Raw genomic sequence first — 24,433 nt, 5'->3', positions numbered from 1 at the left:
TAACTGAATGTGTAAACGAAAAAATTGGTTTGCGCAACTTTTGTACAAATCACTGAGTAAAGAATAAAAAGGGAACCTTTCTATATTTCACCTAAAGAAGAAACGGGGACGGAAGTCGCCATATCAGAAAACCTCTGGTGACAATGATGACAACCGTTGGTTCACGTCACTGGTCGAACTTTGACAATTCGATTTGTTTCGGTTTGACGTATGGTGTTTTGATTTGTGTTGAGAGCTGTAAGCTCACAGAAAACTTAAGTCTTTTTTTTATTTAAATCATTTTAATGACTTAAGTCATTTAATTTTAACAATAACAATTTTAAGTCATTTTTCGAAAGCTGACTTAAAATTTAAGTCTTTTTCAAAATTATTTGTGATTTAAATCATTATTCCGAAATAGACAAAGATTTAAGTCTTTTTAGAAAAGACTTAAGTCATTAAAAAATTTAAGTATTTTTATGAAAGACAGAACAGAAATAATATTAGATATAAACAGATGTATTTTTAAGACATATTAGAGTGATATATCAGGGTTCTAAGATCAAAAGCAGTAAACTCCACTATTTTTCTATTTTGCACTTGAAACTGATAATAATTTTTTTAGTGAACTCGATTATTGAAATAACCGACATCGCTCGATTATAAACGAGTGATGCAAATGACGAGTACCAAGCGACGAAAGCAAACGATCCTAGAATGAAATAAATTGAAATCCGATTTTAATGTGACATACTCGATAAAAAGCCGAGCGAATGTTCTACATACATTGCAGGTAACAAATTTATACGACGCCGTATATATATATATATATATATATATATATATATATATATATATATATATATATATATATATATATATATATATATTTATCCGTTGCGTATCTGAGACAAAATTTTACGACCTACATCGACAATGCTTTGAAATAAACTAAATCAAGCGATCAAACGAATCGCTCGTCGTTTGCTACTTGCCATTCATCACCGAAAGAATCTCTACCCTGCGCACGCAACTTATGCTTGGCGTTAAGGAGTACTTACAAGCGGCGGACGAAAACCCGTATTTTTAAATACGAGCGATATTTCGCTCGAGCGATCGCTCGATTATTGCAATCACGTGATACTCGAGTACTCGATTATTGAAATTAATCGGTTTTCCCATCACTAAAATTTTTGTCAAAGAAAGCAAACTCCCCTATAAACTTCGTTGTAAACTTTTGGTTCAGTATCAATTGCAAATTTTAAATCATCATATCAAGTCAATCTTTTGATATGCAGTAATGCTTTTGATATTAGACATTAGACCCCCAATATGCAATGACTAAGGAACACAAGAACACGCTACGCCCATATACAGACTGGAGCAGAATTTGTGTTGTTCTTCGCCATTTTTTTTTGGAGGCAACGGATGTGTCACCAGCGACAATTTTAGCGATTCTTAATAGTTTGTTGTGTGTAGCGAACTTTGTATAAACTTTATTACAATGGTGATTTGTTCTGCTGTCAAGTGTAAAAGCCGGAACGATAAGAGAGAGCCAGGAATTACGTTTCAATGTGTTTTTTTGTCATTAATTAGTATGATACCCCGCCTAAATAGGAGTTAAAACTCAAGAAAGGGAAAACGCACAAGAGATCTGTAAGGTCGCGGTGATCAACCCCCTCCTAAAGATTCTACATTTTACCACCTAATTAAGCAGCATACATCATAGGCGTAGTCAAAACATTTATCAACAATATAAATATCTGTTCAAACAGCTAAGTTAAGAAAAATATGCCACGGCAATGTTTGGTGGCATGGTAACAAATTGGTTTCGGGTGTTATTGGTCCTTGTATTCTTTACTCATTGGATATATGAAATAAATCGTATTTCCGTGTTTCTTTTTCCTGCCAAATAAATGAAACTAGTTGCTCCAATGACTAAAGAATACAAGGACATATAACACCCGAGACCAAATTGTTACCATGGCTCCAATCAGTGCCGTGGTCATATATTTTTCTTAACTTAGCTGCTTGAAGGGATATTTATATTTTTGATAAATGTTTTGACTACGCCTATGGTGTAGGCGGTCGGTGGTATCATACTAATTAATTACGAAAAAAACGTATTAAAATGTTAACAAAAGGTACAAAACTCGTATCGACGATTAGCACATCAAATACATATAGTATCAAAAAAATAATTACCAAATTCAATAAGAAAACGCTAAAAAGGTGGAGTGGACTGTTTATTTACATATGAAACGCAACTCCTGGCTCTTTCTTATCATTGCGTTTACAAAGTTCACTACACACAACAAATTATTAAAAATCGCTAAAACTGTCGCTGTTGACGAGGTGGTGACTCATCCGTAGGCTCCAATATGATGCGTCTAACGTAACAAATTCTACTGCAGCCCGTATATGGGCGTTACAGGTCCTTGTATTCTTTAATCATTGAGTTGCTCCATAAACTGTTTCACACGTAGAACAGTATTTTAGAAAATCGTCTAATTTACAAGTGTGTCTCCAAACAGTAATGCACTTGACTGCTGACATTTGTTAGTCATGACGATTTGATTCACGACATTCAATTTTAAAATCAAGATATTCAAATCAATCAAATTGGTATTTAAAAAAAAACAGAGAAACATGAAAGAAAACAAACAAAATAAAGGTTGAATCCGAAGCAATCAAAACACGCTTATCGAGACAGTTTCCTAACTTAATGTTTCACACAAAAAAAAATAAAATGCACTTGTTGCTTTAACGTTTATAGTTTATATGCTATGTTAATTTTAAATAAATTAGTGTTAATTATTAAAAATTTCATTTTTACACGTACCTATACCGGGCGCGTCTCAAAAGTATCAAACCCCTATAACTTTTTTTTTTTGATTTGACATCTTAATATATGACATAAATTAGGATTGATTGACATATCGTCCTATTGCTGCCAAAAGTCACTAACTAACATTTTCCGAACAACCAAAAATTCAATCACTAACTATATTTTGAAGCGGAGAATCGATTGAAAAAGTCATTAGCTACGATTTCTGGCTATTTATGTTTTATTTTGATACCGAATAGTTACTAACTATAACATCTTTATGCAATGCAATTCATCTTTAGACGCGTTTTCTCGAAAGTAACAAAAAGTAAGTTAGTGACTTTTGGCAGCAATGGGACGATATGCAATTGTTTTTGGTCACTTCCTGTTTTACCGGAAATGACTATAACTTTTGACTTTTAAATGACACCCTCGGTGTTTTTTTTGCTTTATTCGATAGAAAATGACACTCAAGAATAGAATGACATTTCATATGTCAACTTTTGATATTTTCGCATATGGTTTGAAATTGTAACACGCGGTTCCCAACGACAATTTGACTCGAAATACCAAGTGTGCGGTACCAAATTATTCATAAAAAAAAAATATTTTTCCAAATATGCTAACGAACCACTCTTGTTCCATTTGAAAAAACTGAGATATTATTAAAAATACGATTTGAGCATCTTTTAAGCCGCCAGGACAAGACACAAAAAAAATTATTTTTCCAAGGCTCCTTGATTAAAAATTAATGCTTTTAACACAGCCATGCTGCACTTTAAATTAAAATTTAAGATACGATTTTTTTTAAACGAAAATGTCAACAGTTGACACATGGTATGTCATTCAGAGTGTCATATTCTATTGAATAAAGTAAAAATATACCGAGGTGCCATTCAAAAATCAAAGTTGTAGTCATTTCCATTGAAACAGGAAGTGAAAAAATGCGCGATGCCTTTGAATTTGGTTGGCATCCAGAATAAACAGATAAAAATTTCAAAATTGTCCGATTGATAAGAGACGCCGAATTACTGAAGTGTCCTATTACAGAAGTTCTACTGTATTTTTATATATAGTATTACAAAAAGGTTTTATTATTTATCTTATCGCGCTATTGTGTTTCTAGTAGGTACATAAATAAATCAGTAAATTTTTATTCGAATTTTAACTAAAATACATAAATAATAAATATTAATTATCCTCCAGTTCCGTTATTTCGTCCAATTTATCAAGAAATGCCTGCCGAGAGTCTGAAATAGAAATTCATATTAAACCTAAATTAAAAAAAATATATGATTTTTTATTTACTTGGTTCTGCACATAAACTTAAAATCTGCATATCGGTGAAGTTTTTACAATGAGCGCGAAAATCAGCCACTACTTCCAGGAACGCATCCCAAAATGTCGGTTTAGGATCATCAATTTTTATTTTATCCTGAAATAAAGCAACAAAATTGAATAAAACCGTTTTAAGATTTAAAGCAAAAACACACGTGGCGGCTTTTCGGCGGTTTATAGGCGGCGCCGCTCCTGATCTTCACCGCCTGTGTACGTCTGTACATACGTTGTACACACATCCGTACGCAGTGCCTTCTATTAAAAGATCAGCCTTCGGGCGAGATTTATGACGTCACGCTAGTTAGATATAACGGATTAATAAATATGTTGTAGAATACATGGAAAACATAATTATTCCTCAGATTTTTGGTTTGTATTTTAAAAATGATATAGTTTACATGAAATATACATAATATACAGTTAATAACTACAACATATATACCTATTTATAGTAATAAATACTTTGGCAAATAAACTATGAACCATACAAATGCAGCAAATGTTTTACAATGTTCAAAGATAATGGGTAAAATGTAAATATATTTTAAATTTTGGGGTTTGAAAATCGATCTAATTTAACAAAAAACATTCAATATCTACTAATAGTGATGTATTATTATTTGCATTCACAAAATTTACATGTATATTTTGCAAGTATCAATGTTCGAAAAATTATATTTACAGATAATACAATATTATCTAAAAAAGGCGTCAGCGATGGCTATGAAATGAAGATCGCTGGCATTTTATATGTAAAATTATTCTAAAATTTTTGATTTTCTTGGGATTTTTAGGTTCGGGAAAACGCTGATTTAAGTTTTCATTATTTTTATTTGGTTTAAAAAAACGTTTCGGCTAACTATAGCCTTCATCAGTGTTGTGTCATATGAGAAAAATAGTGTCGAATATAATCCAAAAAATTACATATACAATATAATTCACACCTCATAATGTTTACTGCAATTAATAAACTAATATAAACTTATCAATAGATGACCACATATTTTTTAAAATTATTATTCTTAACACTAAAATTATCATTTTTATTGTTGTCGATCCAATAATATATAATGTGTTCTTTTTTTATAAATTGGATTAGGATCGAAAGAAATCAACAGAAGTCCTTTGTTTTAAATTTGTCGACGTTTCGCAAAATTTATTTGCATCTTCAGGACACTACAAAGTTAAGAGAGCAAAAATTACAATCAAATAAAAGTTTTTTCAAAAATTTAACAACCTAAAATACATATCAGTGGAATTCCACACATATACAATTGGTAAAACTACCCTAATGTTAACAATTAAATAAAATATATGTATATGTTACTCACATTTAAATCTGGACTTTCTTAGTCATATCCATTAATACACGGATGGTATAGAGGGGAGTGGTATATATCCCTTTTTTCCTTTTAAAACACATAACACACTTACAAAAAAAAAAAAAAAAACATATAACACAATTATGTATAGAGAAATATCACGAAAATCTTTTCCTTTCACAGACAAGCAGTGCAGATGTACCTACGTTGACCGTACGTTCAACTGTTCTTTATCTCCAGGTAAAAATTATATTAGTATTTTATCAACTAGAATTAGTTGCTCTCTGTATACGGTCAACGTAGGTACATCTGCACTGCTTGTCTGTGAAAGGAAAAGATTTTCGTGATATTTCTCTATACATAATTGTGTTATATGTTTTTTTTTTGTTTTTTGTAAGTGTGTTATGTGTTTTAAAAGGAAAAAAGGGATATATACCACTCCCCTCTATACCATCCGTGTATTAATGGATATGACTAAGAAAGTCCAGATTTAAATGTGAGTAACATATACATATATTTTATTTAATTGTTAACATTAGGGTAGTTTTACCAATTGTATATGTGTGGAATTCCACTGATATGTATTTTAGGTTGTTTGTTAAATTTTTGAAAAAACTTTTATTTGATTGTAATTTTTGCTCTCTTAACTTTGTAGTGTCCTGAAGATGCAAATAAATTTTGCGAAACGTCGACAAATTTAAAACAAAGGACTTCTGTTGATTTCTTTCGATCCTAATCCAATTTATAAAAAAAGAACACACTAAAATTATCTACATTGACTATGGAGTACGCAGTAAACATTATGTGCGTGGTGTGAATATTTTATATGTAATTTTTTGGATTATATTCGACACTATTTTTTTCATATGACACAACACCGATGAAGGCTATGTTAGCCGAAACGTTTTTTTTTAAACCAAATAAAAATAATGAAAAACCAAATGAAAACTTAATCAGCGTTTTTCCCGAACCTAAATCCCAAGAAAATCAAAAAATTTAGAATATTTAGAAACAAGGTTCAAGAATATCAAATTTTCCAAGATTGTAAAATTCTAGTTAATTATTTTATGTGTACAGTTATTTAGGGAATGTCATCGATGTTCATTTCCAAGCCAACTAGACGCCGATTTTTTTCGATGATACGGTATAATTCTTACGTAAAATGTAAATAAAATTAGACCAATTAAAACAAAGAAATATGAATTTCTTAGTATTTTTAGTAACACCTTTATTCTTAAAACTTAATTTTGTATTATGCAAATATACCAATTTTATTGTTATTTTATTCATATTGTATTCAGCCATCACTTAAATATTTGATATTAATTTGGTATTATAAATAATCAACACTATTCATTAAAAATTACTGAACAAATATATGTTATGCTTGACATACATTATATATTATCAAACAAAAACACATTCTTCTTTTAAACTGTATCAGTCTTGTCTTTACAAAAATCTTTTTTAAGTGGAGTGGAGATTGGAGTGGAGATTCCACAATATGAATAAAATAAACATAATTGTCCAGTTTTCATTAATACCATCATGGGAGAATATTATTTTTAAATTTATTAAAGATATTTTCAATAGAATTCTCTTGATTTATAACTCGTACCCACTTTTCTTGCTCTTCTGGACACTTTAGGCTGCCTAGTATAACTATCTTTTCCACCAGGAACACAACAAAGATGAGACATAGCACCAAAAACACACTCCACTTAAGCTTTATTGATGAACTGTTAGAGTCTTAAAAAACACACACAAAAATCACGATAAGTAAAAAATGTATGGGCATTTTTAGGTTAAATCACTTACACAATGTGTAATTTTTCAATTTTTCTATTTTTTTATGCGAAACCGAGAGTGACCATATATCTAACTTAAACACCAAAATAATTAGTTTTTTGCACTACAATAATAAATAATACCAAAAATCAAAGAGTTAAAACCAAAAATCAACCGACAAAATATGAAACGGAATCTAACCCAATATCTAAGTATGTACAGCTGATGAAGTAAACAAAAGTCCGCCCCCAGGCTGATCTTTTAATAGAAGGCACTGACGTACGTCCGTCGACGACATACCGTGTGTTTTGTAACGTTGAAGTCCCATTAAGGAACCTACGCTGGCGGCAAAGACAATGCGCCGCGTCGCCCAAAAGCCGCCGCGTGTTTTCGCTCTTCCCGTGTAGACCAATAACTTTAGATTGTTTCAACAAACAAATAGAGTCGGAACGAATTAACCAACTTGAAGCAGTTGGTTTCTAATTAACAAGTAGAGGACAAACTCAGTCTTGCCCATATATTTGATAAGAGAAGTGCCCGCCATCTTCGATTTTAAGTTTTTTTTGCGATTTTGCACCCTATCGGCATTTTTCGACAAAAAATGTAATGAATAAATTGGTAGAGCACTAAATTCCCTCAACTTTGGTACAGGGTGTTCCTTAATGACATGCTTAATTTAAGGGCGGGATTCTTAGATCAATTCTGAGAGAAAAACTTCATATGAATGTATGTCCTAAACATCTTAATTTCTGAGATACAGGGTGGTAAATTTTTCTAAAAAATTTAAATTTTTTCTATTTAATTTTTCATAATAACTCTGATTTCAACTCTGATTCAACTCTGAACTCCGATTTCTCAACTTCGTCATTGACTTACCACTTTTTTTTCTTGCTAGCTTGTATGAATTTTTACTCCCATCGCGTGTAAAGAAGTGTCACTTCAATAAGAAGCGACAGAAGTTGTAGAAAACTTAATTCTCGACAACTTTTGTATAAGCAAGAATTTTGTATGACTTTTCTTAGACTTTGTTTTCTTGTATTATTTATTATATTTACCTTTAATCTGTTATATATCCTCTCAGCTTCATTTCTGATTTTTTCTGCTTTTTTGGAGAAAAAGTCTAACTCGTCTCCATCCATTTTCCACTCTTTAGTGTTACCAATATATTTTCTTAACCTAAAAACATATTCTCTATTATAGATCCTAAAGTATTATGGTGGAAAGACATGGTACAGTATTTTCCAAGTCAGTTGGCTTAGTTGGATCAGTTAGATTAGTACCAAACAACTTCAGAGCCGAAACCAGTTCAAGTGGCTTTGAAAATACTTTAATATACACTAAACGCAATTTTGCGACGGTATACCTGGTGCGTCTCAAAAGTGGCTTACCCCGATAACTTTTTTAGTTTTTCGGATAAAAAAAGAGATTTGGTTTGTTAGTATATGACATAAATTAGGATTGATTAACGTATTCAATTGTTTTTGGTCACTGTTTCACCGGAAACGACTACAACTTTTGATTTTTAAATGGCACCCTCGGTATATTTCTATTCGGACATTTTTACTTACGAACAAATCGTATTTTAAATTTAAATGTAGAGTGCCATGGCTGTGTTAAAAACGCTAATTATTAATCAAGGAGACTTGGAAAAATAGTTTTAATCGTCTAATGTTTTACACCGACGTACGGAAGCGGATGACATTATCCAGCGAATCACAAAACAAAAGTGGAGATGGACTGGACATATTGCCAGAATGGCAGACGGGAGATGGACCAAAAGACTTATAGAGTGGAGACCAAGAGCCGACAAACGTAGCCAAGGCAGACCTCCAACCCGATGGACCGACGACCTGAAACGAATAACAACTAACTGGATTGCAACAGCTAAAAACCGCGAGAACTGGAGACGTTTGGAGGAGGCCTATGGTGAACTATGGACGTGAAAGGGGACTGCGTGATGATGATGAATGTTTTTCGTGTCTTGTACTGGCCGGCTGAAATATGCCCAAATCGTATTTTTAATCATATCTCAATTTTTTCAAATGGAACAAAGGTGGGTTATTAGCATATTTGGAAAAAGCATTTTTTTACGAATAATTTGGTACCACAGACTTGGTATTTCGAGTCAAATTGTCGTTACGAACGTCGTATGCAAAAATGTCAAAAGTTGACATATGATATGTCATTCTAGTCAGAGTGTCATTTTCTATTGAATAAAGTAGAAATATACGGAGGGTGCTATTTAAAAATCAAAAGTTGTAGTCATTTCCACCAGTGAAAGGGGAAGTGACCAAAAACAAATGAATACGTCCAATCAATCCTAATTTATATAATATACTAACATACCAAATTTTGGTTTTTTATCTGAAAAAAATAAAAAGTTATAGGGGTGAGCCACTTTTGAGACGCATTCGGTATGTCTCGACTGGGTAAACAAGAAGAACAAAATTGAGTACAACTGTAGAATTTTCTGTTTTTTTGAACAGAAAATTCCTGAACACTCACCTACGAATTGTATCCAGTACATGAGGATGTTTTTTAAACATTAACTCGTCAACGTGTTCTTCTATTTCACTAAATTCATTTAAACACTTTAGAGCTTCGTCCAACAAAGCTTTCTCTAAACCTAAAAAAAATAAAAATTAAAAAACATTTTTGAAAAAATACCAAAAACTAACCTAAATTCATTTTAATTTTTGAGTCCCACCTAACCAGATCCGACTCTCTTTTTAATCGCTCTAATCTTCGTTTCCTAGATTCTATGTCCATCGTGTATGACACTTCGTTTAGTTCGTCGTTTGTAATATTGAGGTTAGGAATCGCTTCAAACGAATCGCCTATTTCGCTAAGCGATTTGCCGCCTGTTGTTAGCGACTCTTTAATTGCAAGTAACGATTTTGCCATCTAGAACAGTGATAACAAAAATTAAAAAATAACTATCGATCGACATGTGTAGTCGTTATTTTTGGACAACGTTACCCGAAAAGGAACAAGATCTAACTAGCAAATTGCCTGTTTAGCAAATGCATAAAAATCATAAAATTGAAATATGACTGAAATCCAGTATACAGGCCCGGCAATGGATCTCTAGGCATAGGAATTACATGCATTGGAATGAAACGCCTATAAAAAGTCTATGCTTAAACAGAGATGGACAACAACTTCCCCGTTTCCACTTCCACTACAACTGTCTACTTAGACAAACTCCAATAAGATAACAAATTTTGGAAATTCCGCCACCTCCCATCCACTCATGATACCCATCTCCCTGCCCTTTATTTATCGCCATTATTTTATTTCCCTTCCCGCGCCTCCGCACCTCGCTATTCCGACTCCCGTCAGTTCATCACAGAGTTACAGAGATATTCCTAAAAATCCTTATTACTCCTTATTAGGCGCGGTATTGGCGACATGCCCGAAGAAGTTGATATCTTTTGAAAAGATTTTATTTCATTCATCTACTAAAGTTGAACCCATATTTTCCCCCAAAAAATGTAAACAAAAAACAAAATTTAAGTTAAGAAACAACCTAAATTCGGACAAATATTTTAGTGATTTTCCCGTCAAAAAAATATATTAATATGAAAAAAGAGTTGAGAGTTGCTACAGCTTTCCCATTGAAATGAAATTAATTTTAGATATCACTGATCAAAATTTGTACAAAGGTAAAAAGTGACTGCTACACTAATTTGTGACTGCTATCCCTACTTGTTATAGTTTTATATGTTTTTATTAATATATTAATATTATTTAATTCAATATTTTTTTTAATATCAAATAATATACCTAGCTATTTCTAATTCTTGTTATATTTATTATATTTGTATTTTATTTGAGTGATCTATTATTACGACACATAGGAATGCTAATTTTGGACTTAAATATTATATTTTATTTCGTTTCTGTACTTTTAATTTTTGTTGAAGATCTACCGAGAATTTTGTTCTCGTATGGAATTATAATCTAACCAACCCGGCAACCCTGTTCGGCTACTCCTTATAAAGTTTTTTTCGGCCTAATTCCTTTGTCACAGCCGCGGCTTTGTCAAGCGCCGCCGCCGACCGACTGTGTCGGGGCGACTGCTAGGAAGATCGTACAGTATTGCCATTTCATAGAATTGCACTTGCTATTTTAGAAATGATTTCAAAGTTTTGCATGTTACTTTTCGTTTTAGAAAGAAGTTATGTGCCTAGAGAAAACATTCTTAAAATTGTTTCGTACTTTATTTAATATTTCATTAAGTAGGCAAGATAATGGGATTAGAAGATTTAGGATTTTGACAAGCCAACATAATTTCAATTTAATTGAATGGCAACACTGTCCGTCCTGTTTCTATTTTTTCGGTTCTGTTCTATTAGTAGGCGGTTCTATTAGTTCTGTTCTATTAGTAACCCCACACAAGCGTCTTAAAGACCCGCCCGGCGCCCCCCCTCGCAGGGGCTCTATCGTCGTATCACTTCTATGATCACTTCCCCTATACAATGGTAGGGAAAAGACACTTTATCCGTCTCTGTTGCACTGCAGTGTATTTTGCAGCCTTACCATCTTTTTTTATCGCATTGAAAACCTCCTATTGCTAATATTCCTTTGCCAGCAGTGTATACTTACAATTCCAGGAAAGGGTGTACATCATACGTTCAGCTTCACGATTTAATTAGGTCTCATTATACTTTATTTATTTATTAATGAATCTTTGTAATTTTCCTTATAGCTTGTAAATTATTAAATGCGAGTTAGAAATTAAACAAAATGCCCAGAAGTTTTGGTAAAAATAAGTGAAATTGAGTTGGTGCTTGACAGTGGTCGCGCTATTAGAACTCTAAATTAAAAAATCTATCTAAAAATCCCGAAATCCATTAGAATTAATCAATTGAGGGTGTTTTAAAAAAATCCTAATGTTTCTGCTATATTTTCTTCACAAACAGTATGTGAAAATATTTACAAACAAAGATGTTACACGATTGCTCAAAATTGTCATGGACTAAAAGTTGGTGGACGCGTTTTTTTTTGAATGGAAAAAAACGAGCCTATCAATTTTTTCTCATTTAAACATCTTGGTGAAGAACCGAACTTCAAAATAAAAAAAAGAAAGTTTTAATATCTAAAATGGTTCTAGAGTTATCGCGTATTATGTGTTAAAAAGTTGAGTTTTCAAATTACCGCGATTATTGAATTTTTTTCATTATAAAAAATGGACACCCTAACGATATTCTTATAACTCGTTTTCAAATGCCCAGAAACATATCTATACTCTGTTTTTTTTCTCAGGTAAGATTTCGACACACGATGACAGAAGAAAAGCAGATGACGTCGCATACAATCTATTTATTTTACTAAAAAAAGTTTCTAATAATTTTTAAGTTAACGATGGATAGGTTTAAATATAAATTCGTCATGCGTCGTCACTTGTTGTTTTTAACCAGTTTTATTGGTTTATTTCAAAAATGACAGATCGTATTTCAATTTTATTGGTTTGACGGAACGATGAACGACAAACGGACGCCGATGCGTATGAACTCGCCTTTAGATTTTTGACGTTTGTCAAAGTCTTGCCAAATTATAGGTTATAATTTTGTGACAACTTTTGTCAAATACCCTGCGTTTTGGAAGATGATGCATTTTGATTCGTGTTATTACGTGTGTTTTGTGTCTTTTGAAGTCAAGTGGAGGAAAAATCGAGTGAAAATTAACTGTAGAACCCAGAGCACAGTTTATGGTTAATACTCGCTGCCCAGGCAGAAAGTCTTATACAGATACACCAATAAAGTTACTATCAATAAAGTTCGTATACCATCTCGTCGTAGATAAGTGCATCTCGAATATGGTAGAAGGACCATACTAAACACATACTAAAAACTGGAGTAGCTGTAAAATATCGACGTCACACGCTAGGTAAATAATGGATTTTAGTACTGCAGAAAAGTAATGTCAAAAGGTACTGGTTAAGATTAAAGTTAATTAATCAACCTGTGAGGTATAAAATTTGGTAAGTGTTATTATTAATAAAATAGTTTGTTTTATTTATGTTGTTTTATTTATTCCTGCGGAATATTACAAATTTGTATTTGTACATAAGTTATATTGATAAATATAATCATAAATGCGGGAAGTTTCATAAAGCTTGAAAGTAAGAAATAGTTCTTTTTTATATTTTTTGGTATGTGGTGTCTTGTTTTTGTTTGTTTTGTATTAACACATACCGTTTTTTATTAAATAAAAAAACTCGATTATATTTTTTCAGTTTTATACAGTTTTTTTCACAATATTTTGAAATTACTTGTCAGACAAATTTTAAATACATATATTAATTTCCTGCTATGCGTTCCAGTTGTACCTACTTATTTCTTTGTAAAATAAAATAAACTACTTTGAAATTAAAATGACAGACCCATCTATCACTGTCAAGGATCTTCTCGTTGGACAGACTATAATAATTTTATCTACTTATACTTCCGGAAAAAAAATTGTAGAAATAAGGCGTTTTTCGACCATGATTTTAATTTCCACTAGACAGGGAAAGGCGCACCTGTATCTCCGATAAATGTGGCATCGCCGCATCAAAGACCTCATCATTCCGACCCAAGATCAAAACTTGCCAACGCGGTATAATGGTGCATTATAATTGAAGGGTCCAGGGGAAAAACTTGATGAGCGCCAATTCCTTAATTATAAGATACCATATTATAGTAGGTCTAAAGCTTGATTTTCATGCATCCGTTATACGTTGATACGATGGTCCGACGGTGCTCTGATTGGTCATAGAGTTTTCGCGCCACTTTTCATCTGTAAATATTTTACTTCAGCCCGTCAACGGACCCGTTCATACGATAACGGACGTTTTGACACTTTTTTGACAAATTTAATCTAACCTTAATAAAAAATATAAGTAAAATAGCAAAATCGTTATGGAAACGAAAATTTAAAATAACACCAACGTATATCCGATAAACGGAGGCATGAAAATGCAATAAATTTTAAAAACTGCGATATTCTATTATTATACAGGGTGTCTCAGATTTTAATCGGGAAAATTTAATAGACGATAGAACAGGGTGTCAAAGTTACTCAAAAAAGAAAAAAAAATTAAGATATTTGAAAAACCATTTTATCGATTTTGATATAACTTGACCCGTTTATAATACTTACTATGGGACTTAATTTGAGGTAATTAGATTTAAGTTTAATGGCCAGGGGCGGCGGTGGGGCATCACTATTAAATTATATTAAAGGAAAAAATAGGCACGCCACTGCTTTTTTAGAAGTTTAATGTTATTTTTGGATTTAGTAATTAAAAATATTATTTTTTTGTCCTCAGACTTTTTTGTCTATCTTGCTTACTTCTTGCGAAAAAAATTAAATTCATTTATTCACTCCACCCTGGAGTGTTTTTTCGCAAGAAGTAAGCAAGATAGGCAAAAAAGGCAGGAGACAAAAAAAAATAATATTTTTAATTACTAAATTCAAAAATAATATTAAACTTCTAAAAAAGCAGTGGCGTGCCTATTTTTTCCTTTAAAATAATTTAACAGTGATGCTCCACCGCCGCCCCTGGCCATTAAACTAAAATCTAATTACCTCAAATTAAGTCCCATAGTAAGTATTATAAACGGGTCAAGTTATATCAAAATCGATTAAATAGTTTTTGAAATATCTTATTTTTTTTTCTTTTTTAAGTAACTTTAACACCCTGTATCTCGAAAAGGAAGCTTTAAATCTTACAAGTTGATATGAACTTTTTGTTTTATTTTTGCAAGTTCTATCGTCTATTAAATTTTCTCGATTAAAACCTGAGACACCCTGTATATTAATTCTACCAATAAAATTAATATCGTATCAACGTATCGTCGGACAACAGATGCATGAAAATCAAGCTTAACTGGTCCCTACAAAATGTATAAACTCTGCAGGGCAATAAGTTGTTAAATCTTATGATATATGCCTAGTAAAAATCTAGAATACACGGAAAGAACCTGATAACCAACAGCCATTGCCTGGAAACTTATATGGTGAAATTTTGATAAAACAATTTAGTACTCACTAAAAACACGGTATGTCGCTAGAGGTAGGAAAAATAATTTTTAGAGGTTACTAGTTTATTTGGTTGCCTGTGATATGCATATACAGGGTGTTTCCTAATTAATCTAAAAAAAATCGTTAGAAAACGGCTTAAGGCGGGCTCTTAATAAGTATATTTATTTTTTTCTCGGCAACTGTTTGATGAACAAGAAAAACTCAAAAGATCAATTTTGTTGAAAAAGAATGACCAGCCAAGTAAAAAATTTATTTTCTTTAAAAAATCAGTAGTGTACCATTTATGTTAAGCAAAATATCGATTTTTTTTTAATTTTTAACACCCTGTAGATTAGAAAGGAAGTACTTTAGACCCAATGGTTATATAAAAATTGTTTTAAGAACACATGAGGAATCACACCACAATTTTTTAGACTAATTAGAAAACACTCTGTATATCAACTTGACAATGATTGCTGATAAATCAAAAATACCTTTCTGTGAAAAAAGCCCGATTTTCGCAGGAAAAATTTTGGTTTTTATTGAATTTGGGCCTGCGTCTGCAAATACCCGGTATGTTTTTTAATATTCTATCTATCTAAATATTCTATCTATCTAAATTTTAAATATCATAGTCAGAAATAGTTTTATTATTTATTAACTGTAAAAATGGTATACTTATAAGTTTTATCAAATATTGTGATTTACTTTCTACCTTGTAGTCAAAATTTATTATTTAATAAACTGTAAAATATATATATTCTTATGTTTTATTAAAGTTACTCTGATATACTAATATATCAGTGTAACTTTAAAACTAAATCCTTTGAAATCAAATATAAACATAAAAAATATTTACAGCAGAAAAGGCGAAGGCGCTGGGTTAAACGTAGTCTCTACTAAGAACACGGAGGGGCGCTTTGACCCAAAATTTTACTATTAAGTTTCATATCTATCTTAATAGAAGATTATTTTCTTTTATCTATGCCACCAGCCGTCCTGTGATCTGTAAAATTAGTGAAATAGCGCTTCAATTATTATAGAGGAAATACCGTATGATCGAGAAAAAATGGCGTCAGCGTTGGCTATGAAATGAAGATCGCCGTCATTTTGTCATGTAAATTTATATGGGAAATGTCATCGATCGTCATTTCCCAGCCAACTTGACGCCGTTTTTTTTCGATCATACGGTACTATGTTAGTAAACTATACGGTACTATGTTAGTTACTAAAACGCGACAGAGATAAATATAAACGACCGGATTGACAGACAAAGAGACAAAATAAAAAGCGGCATACAGTATTGCCGGTTTTTTACGTGTGTAGGAAGAAGTGTGTAGAAAAAATAGGCTATTTTAAAAACTTTCATGTATACTACTGAAATGAAGATAATATAACGGAGCTAAATATAATCTATTACAGCTATAGTAAAATTGTGAAAAATAAAGTTCCAACCCTAGATTCAACATTTTTCATATACGCCTACTTCTTGTGCCGTTTGAAATTTTGATACAAAATCCGGCAATACCGCATAGAAGAAATGTATCAGCCCAACTTTTATCTCTTTTTAATACATTGATTTTCCATTAGGCTGTCTACATCACTGTCTTACACGTTAAAATCCAGACAATTGTGCTCATATATGTTCTTATAAGGTAACGTTCCCACAAATGATCCTGAAATTTCACGAATGTTCGCAAATATTCCCTTGTCACCAATATAAACGTTCTCTCTATTACAACACTAATCACGTGTGATATTAACGTTAGGAATGACGTTAAATTAAGTAGTGTTCACATACCTCTTCGTCAAATAACGCCCTGTCATATTCATTGGTGTGTTTAAGGGGCCAGTCTTTATAAAGCTTCAATCCACATACAGTGCCCGAAGGCAGTTTTATAGCAAATATTTGGTCTTTACTGTCGTCTCTGTCTTCTACAGGTTTTTCTACAAATAGCAAAAAAATATATAAAATTTAATGTCAATAAATTATAACGTAATATACCTTTGTACATTAGAGGACTTTTCTTCACATGTTCTGCCTAAAAAAATACGTATAAAATTAGTAGAAATTTTAAATAATATACAATTTATGTATATTTGATATCAATAATTAAACTTTTAGTTACGTAATCGAGGGCGCGATTTTTAAATTAATTTTTGCCAACCATGGGCATATATTCGGCGCCGGGCTGACTAACTGGAATTTAAATTTCGCGCTGCGGATTCAGGTGGTAGCTCTGCTGTAAAAAATGTCAAGTTGCCACATTTACTTATTTATTTCCTGACATTCTCATTCGTTTTGACACTTCGGTTTTGTATTACGAGTTTTTGGTTTAAATAAACAGTGTTGTGATCCTTTAAGCTTGAAAATGTTTACTAGCAGACCTTGCAGTCGAACATTGCTATTTTTAGAACCTCTTTTAGTGCGAAGTGGTACAAGATAGCTTAGTAACTGTAAAAAACTCATTGCAACTTTATTAGAATATTTTGAACGGGAAAGCAGTAGTAATGTCCCTTAAGTGCTGTTAAGAAGGTGAGTTTTGTTGATGTAAATAATAACTGTTTATATATTTATAATTAATTTATTTTTGTTCCCTAAAATATTTTGAATAAAAGAAAATATATAAAAATGTGCAACGCTGTGCCGGTCAAGCTTAATCACGTGACTAAAAGTTTATTTGGTATGAACTATACATATTAGTTTAATGTCGCAGTTATAAAAGTTTATTACTTTTAAAAAGGTTATTTTAAATTATATAAACCTTTTAATACTTACATATAATATAATATTTTTAAGCATCTGTTCAGTGGTAATATTTTCTCTTACAGGTGAATTATCATCATCTTCTTCCATTTCTTCTGATCTAAAAATGTTTAAAATCTATATTTAAAATGATTATTTTAGACATAATTACGTAAAAAATAAACTCAAACAATTATGTAAACTGTATGAATAAGTTGCACAAGCTTTTTACAAAACATCAAAAGCTTGTCGGCTCTTATCACTTACAATATTTTATTTAGGCCATTTCTATAAAACTGAAATTACACCTTTACATTTTAGTTTTCATGGAAAAGTGGCCAATAAATTATGGAGCTTTACCAAATAATATTATATTTTATATTTCTTTAAAAAAAAATGAATCCTCAAATTTTCTAAATGAAAGAGTATATACAGGGTGGCTCATCGAAAACGTTCCGCAAGGCATAACGGCCAGGATAATTTTTTTTTCAGAAAATCCAAAAACATGTCAATTTTGTTTGTGAGAGGGACAACTTTTGCCCCAAAAATTATTGCAAAATCTTCAACCCTCTAAGCGGTGGTGTCATCCCCCAATTTTTTTCAAATGGGAAGGGGGATCAAGTGGTACCGCAATGAAAAGGGCTTTCTATTCTCTATACTTTCCCGCTTCGTTTTTGAAAATCGGTCGAGTCATTGAGAAAATATGAAGGATTGAAATTTGAAAAGTTTATTTAAACAATTATCAGAGTAAATGATAAGGATAACTTCCTTCGACCAATTTGCTGTTTTTTCTTATTATTTCTAGATGTTTACGCATTTTTTCACTTGCCACAAGGTTGAACGATCAGGTGCGGTAGTTGCTAGATAGCGGTTCTGTGACTTTTGCGTTGAAGTTCTTTTGAACTTGCAGAAAAAGTGGAAATAATCGAACTTTATTTTAAAAATAAACTTTATTTTACTTTATTTTAAAACGCCTTTGTTGAGTTCTTGTACCAACTGAATTTTGTACGGGTGGAACTTGTGTTTTTTTAATATCCTTTGGTTAATATCCTCATTGGCTAATTTTCTTGTACTCAGCGTACTATCTATGGCAACTTGGCCCAATACGAATACCTCCATAGCTTCATTTACTACAGGATTTTTCCTCTGCCTCTTTTTATTCATAACTGAACCAGTTTCGCGAAATTTTGCTACTAACTCGCGAACAATTTTGCCATAAAGGTGTTTGTCAGGATGGCGTTCATTGAATATCTGCGCAAACCGATTGCCACATTCATTGTTTTTAAAATAAAGTTCGATTATTTCCACTTTTTCTGCAAGTGAGTACACCATAATTGTTAAAAAGTTTAACGATATTGAGAAGAACTTTAACGCACAAGTCAAGGAACAGCTATCTAGCAACGACCGCACCTGATCGTTCAACCTTGTGGCAAGTGAAAAAATGCGTAAACATCTAGAAATAATAAGAAAAAACAGCAATACTTTAAATACAAAAATTGTTCATTTTGTAATTCTCCATCTAATAAAAATATAATATACAGGGTGTTCCGTTTAAAAATACAAATAAAAATTATTTTATATCTTAGAAAGTTTGGCGTAGAATTTTAAACACACTGTATGATTTACGATTACGATATTTATAGCAAAGTAAGCACAGACCATCTAAAGTAAATATCTAATATAGCTTTGATTTCAAGACAGTTCTTGTTGAAAAATCTATATTTTTATTTATTTTTTAATATCTCTGAAACTATCGAAATATATTTACTCATATCTTAGGATTATGTAAAGTGATCTGACAGGAAGCCAAAAATGCAATAATATACAGGGGATTCCATTTAAAAAAAAATCATCCCAATACACTCACACTTTTTTGGGCCATCCTATAGAAGTTAAAATATTTTCCTGAAATACATGCTCGTATATATGTACTTTAGGTTTGCACCCTGTATTGTGTTTAATAAAATTTAACATAAATTATACTTACACTTTAGACTTATCTTCGCTAGTTGTTTCATTAATACCGCTATCGTTTATTTCAGTATGACTTTCAGAATCCCTTTTATTTTTTTGTACTTTAATTTTATTTAAATCATCTGAAATATCTGATGCATCGAGTGTATCCATATTTTCTATAAACAATTGTTTTGTTAGGTAAGTATGGAAGTAACCCTATATTTCAGTTATATAAACAGGGTGTTTCACAAAACCATGTGCCATCTCTCGTGGGAAGATTCTTCACGTAAAAATGTGATTTATTTTTTTATACCAATCTGGGTCCGATTCTGCTTGGTTCCGTAGCTACAGTGGGTTAAAATCTTCATTTTATTTCGATTTATTATAATTTTCTTCTAAGTGAATTTAATGACCAGAATGAAATTTTGAGTGTAAAATATGGGATATACACGGTGGTCCGAAATGTATTCCGGAAACTTCGGCAGCATATTCTGCAGATAAAAATATGTAAAAAAAATCGTGTAAATGTAATGTCCTAAAATGCTTAATTTTGGAGATACAGGGTGTAGAAATTTCATTTTTATTTCGATTTTTTTCAAATCGTTTATGAAATAACGTCAATATTTGGATGAAAATTGGTGTCTAGTTGTTTTTTGACGTGAGAAATTTGATTTTGATGTCAGTATTGACCTACTTGTAGAAGGCGCCACTTACATATTTTTAAACTGCTTTGAAGAGTAATAACTTTTCGTCCGTACTTGTATAAAACTACTGAGTAAAAAATATACATTTACGACGTTTTTTACGTAAAAAAGGTCTCTAGGTAAAAATCGCTACAAGTAATGGTTCTCGAGATATTTGGAATCGAAATTATCAATACCTGTCATCATTGACGTAAACATACATGTTGACTACATAGTTATTAGACTGAAATCATAAATTTGAAATGTTTTTGTGCCAAAAGTTCAATAAAAACTGTTTTGTCATAATTTTTTCGCAAAAAAAATTAATTTAAGAAAATAAAAATTTCGCAAATTTATTATTTTAGTCAAATAACTATCTACTCAATATGTAAATTTTTTCTCGATAATGACATGTACTGATTATTTCCATTCTAAATATCTTGAGCACGATTGCTCGTAGTGTAGCGATCTTTACCATTTTTTACGTAGAAGGTCACGGAGATGTATATTTTTTCCCTCAGTAGTTTTATACCGGTACAGAAGAAAAAACTGCCCCCTACAAATTTTAACATCAAAATCAAATTTCTCATGTCAATCAAAAAACTCCCAGAACACAAATTTCATCCAAATATTGACGTTACTTCAAAAATTATTTGAAAAAAATCGAAATAAAAATGAAACTTCTACACTACACCCTGTACCTCCGAAACTAAGCATTTTAGGACATACATTTATACAAACTTTTTTTACTTATTTTTATTTGCAGAATATGCTGCCGAAGTTTCCGGAATACAAAAAAAGTTCGGACCATAACTTTTTTATTTTTTCAGATAAAAAAAACGAGATTTGGTATGTTAGTATATGACATAAATTAGACGTTTTCAAATGTTTTCGGTCACTTCCTGTTTCACCGGAAATAACTACAACTTTTCTACAACTGATTTTTAAATGGCACATTCGGTATTTTTTTACTTTATTCGATAGAAAATGGCGCTCTAAATAGAATGACATATCATATGTCAACTTTTGATATTCTCGCTTAAAAAAATCTTATTTTGAATTTCAATCTAGAGTGCTATGGCAGTGTTAAAAACACTAATTTTTAATCAAGGTGCCTTAGAAAAATAGAGTTGATCGTCTGTTTTTCGTGTCTTGTCATATCTTAATAATTTTTCAATTTTTAGCCGACCATACCAATAGGTATGGTAGGCTATTAAGATAGACAAAAATCAATCATAAATGACCTAAATACAAAATTTTTGCATGGTGTCTGTCTATCTGTCCGTCTGTAACACAATAACTCAAAAACCGCTAAACCGATTTTAACCAAATTTGGCACAAAAATACTGTGGCACCCGAGAATCTGGCCATTAGTTTTTGGTGGGAGTGGGGGGTTGGTAAGGGGGTATGAGAGGGGGTTAAAAATTTTTAAAAATCGTAACTCCAAAATTACAGTAGCTAGCGAAACGCGGTTTTCAATTTAAGATTAGGAATAATATTTGCAACACAGTTTGTAATAACATCAAAATCAGTCAAAGTCGCAGTTTTTGAGATAAAAAAAATGGAAAAATTCATTTACTTTGAAACTAAAAGAACTGCCTACCAACTTTTTATTAACATTTTTTAGTATGGGCGGCTATACGTGCCTCCCGGCGCCAATTTTTTCAAATGGAACGAGGGTGGCTCATTGGCATATTTGGAAAAAGCATTTTTTTACGAATAATTTGGTACCACACACTTGGTATTTCGAGTCAAATTGTCGTTATGAACCGCATGTTACAATTTCAAAATATGTTGCACTTAAAGTACTTTTACCCTCAAAATTTCACTCAAACAGCTAAAAGCACATGGAAAAAAATTATAATAAATCGTACAAGAAATGAAGATTTTAACCCCCTGTAGCTACGAAATAAAGCAGAATTGAAGCTATATTGATATAAATATAAGTATTTTTTTAGGCGAGGAATTTCCCCACTAGAGATCCCACATTTTTTTGAAACACCCTGTATAAAATTTTGAAATACTAAATTTACATAAAAAATATGCATACCGCCCTCAGGTATTACAGATTTTCTTCTAGATTTTTTCACAGCTAGCATATCTAATGGATTTTCATCAATTCCTGAAAAAAAATGTTATTTATAAATAAAATTATTGTATAAAATATAGAGTATATTAAAATCTACCTAATTCTATCATTATTTTTATTTCAATGTTAGCAAAAAAATTAATAATAAATATTTAAAACTGCCTATTTAATTACTTAGGTAAAGTAAAATTAAGCAAGTAGTATAAACTAAATATAACAAAGGAATCATTCCTTTATTATTACATATTTTTTGTTGACGATTGATATCTGTATGTGCTATTTTAAGAAGCAAAAATTGTTTATTCTAAAATATTTGTATACTTAGTTTTACTAGTTTTTTTAATATCAAAAAAATGTGCTAAAAATAGACAAATCATAATAGATTTATGAAGTTAGTCTCTTCTAACATAATTGAAGACAAAATTAAAATATAGTAAATCCACAGTATAAAAGTATTTGATGGGTAAAATAATTAGCTGAAATATACATAATTTAAATTGGTAATGTTATTATTACAAATAATACCGTATGATCGAAAAAAAAACGGCGTCCAGTTGGCTGGGAAATGAACATCGATGACATTTCCTATATAAATTTACATATAAAATGACAGCGATCTTCATTCCATAGCCATCGCTGACGCCGTTTTTTCTCGATCCTACGGTATAAGTTCAATATAAAATGACAGTAAAGTAAAAATTACCTTTTAAATCTGATGCTATGCTTTTTCTTCTCGATTTTGGTCCTCTATTTTTTACTGGTGATTCATTATCTTCATTTGATGTGCTAGTTTTTCTTTTTACTCCCTTTTTTTCTGCAACGCTAGTTTCCAATACACTTTCTGACTAAAATATACAATGTTTATAAAAACAATTTGAAGGAAAAACATTATTATAAATGGTTTACCTCATTGCTGTTGGAATAATCGTTAGAATAATCATTCCCATCTCCGCCAGCTTTTTCAATAGCTGCTTCAATTTCTTTAACTGCCTCATTGTAGCCCACCCTTTTACTATATTTGTTAACAAAACTGTCTTTATTTTTCAAATAATAGCATATATCTTCTACTTTAATCACACCACTACATAAGTAAATTAATGTTAGATAAGCGCAGAAATAATTTTACTTCATACTTACACTTCTTTAGTTCCATAAAAAATAACACTATACTTCTTCTTGCCAGTGTCGCTCTCAATCTAAAATAATTGTTACACGGTAATATAAAATAGGTATAATCTAGAATTAGATAAGTGGTCTTTATGGAAACTTTATTTGCTTTAATGATTGTACCTATGCAACCTTTCATGTAATTGCATAAAATAGTAAATAGAATAGGTACACAAACCAATTATAATATACAGATCACTTGATATTTATCAAGAGACCGTACTTTCAACTCATTGTTAGAAATTACAAATACACAATTTCTTACTCGTGCAGGCCATGGTGGATATCCTTTGACTTTGGCAAACACTTTATCACCAATATTATACACAACCTTAGGCATATCTATAAAAAGGGTACAGTACTACTGAAATAAATATAACAATTTCTAAGAACAAATTCAGATTAAAACAAACCAGTTATTGAGAAATACTACTCGAGAAACAAATAGTAAACAAACGTTTTAAAACAACGCTTTGATCGGCCGATTGAAATTTTAAACTGTCAAATAAAGATGTTAGTTTCCAGGAG

General features: G+C 31.3%; 1 protein-coding gene across 2 annotated transcripts; it reads right to left on the bottom strand.

The window, feature by feature from the left end:
• Positions 1–3,944: 3,944 nt before the first annotated feature.
• LOC115891158 (PC4 and SFRS1-interacting protein) lies at positions 3,945–24,429 on the bottom strand. Of its 2 annotated transcripts, XM_030911561.1 has the most exons (15): positions 24,319–24,418; positions 24,171–24,247; positions 23,876–23,934; positions 23,645–23,819; positions 23,442–23,583; positions 22,700–22,771; positions 19,998–20,142; positions 18,044–18,131; positions 17,270–17,306; positions 17,066–17,211; positions 9,933–10,158; positions 9,760–9,880; positions 8,310–8,430; positions 4,115–4,241; positions 3,945–4,056 (listed from the first exon to the last, which is right to left on the bottom strand). In XM_030911561.1, exons 2-15 carry the CDS (start codon positions 24,243–24,245, stop codon positions 3,998–4,000), a joined length of 1,593 nt encoding a protein of 530 aa, XP_030767421.1. In that variant the 5' UTR covers positions 24,246–24,247; positions 24,319–24,418; the 3' UTR covers positions 3,945–3,997. The 2 variants fall into 2 exon arrangements, with proteins under 2 accessions (XP_030767421.1, XP_030767420.1); XM_030911560.1 differs by having other exon boundaries at positions 24,171–24,429.
• Between the last annotated feature and the right edge of the window lie 4 nt (positions 24,430–24,433).

This window comes from Sitophilus oryzae, unplaced genomic scaffold (assembly GCF_002938485.1).
Source record: "Sitophilus oryzae breed Bouriz unplaced genomic scaffold, Soryzae_2.0 scaffold_969_pilon_pilon, whole genome shotgun sequence".
Lineage (NCBI taxonomy): Eukaryota > Metazoa > Arthropoda > Insecta > Coleoptera > Curculionidae > Sitophilus > Sitophilus oryzae.
This window is presented reverse-complemented; position numbering and strand designations above follow the sequence as displayed.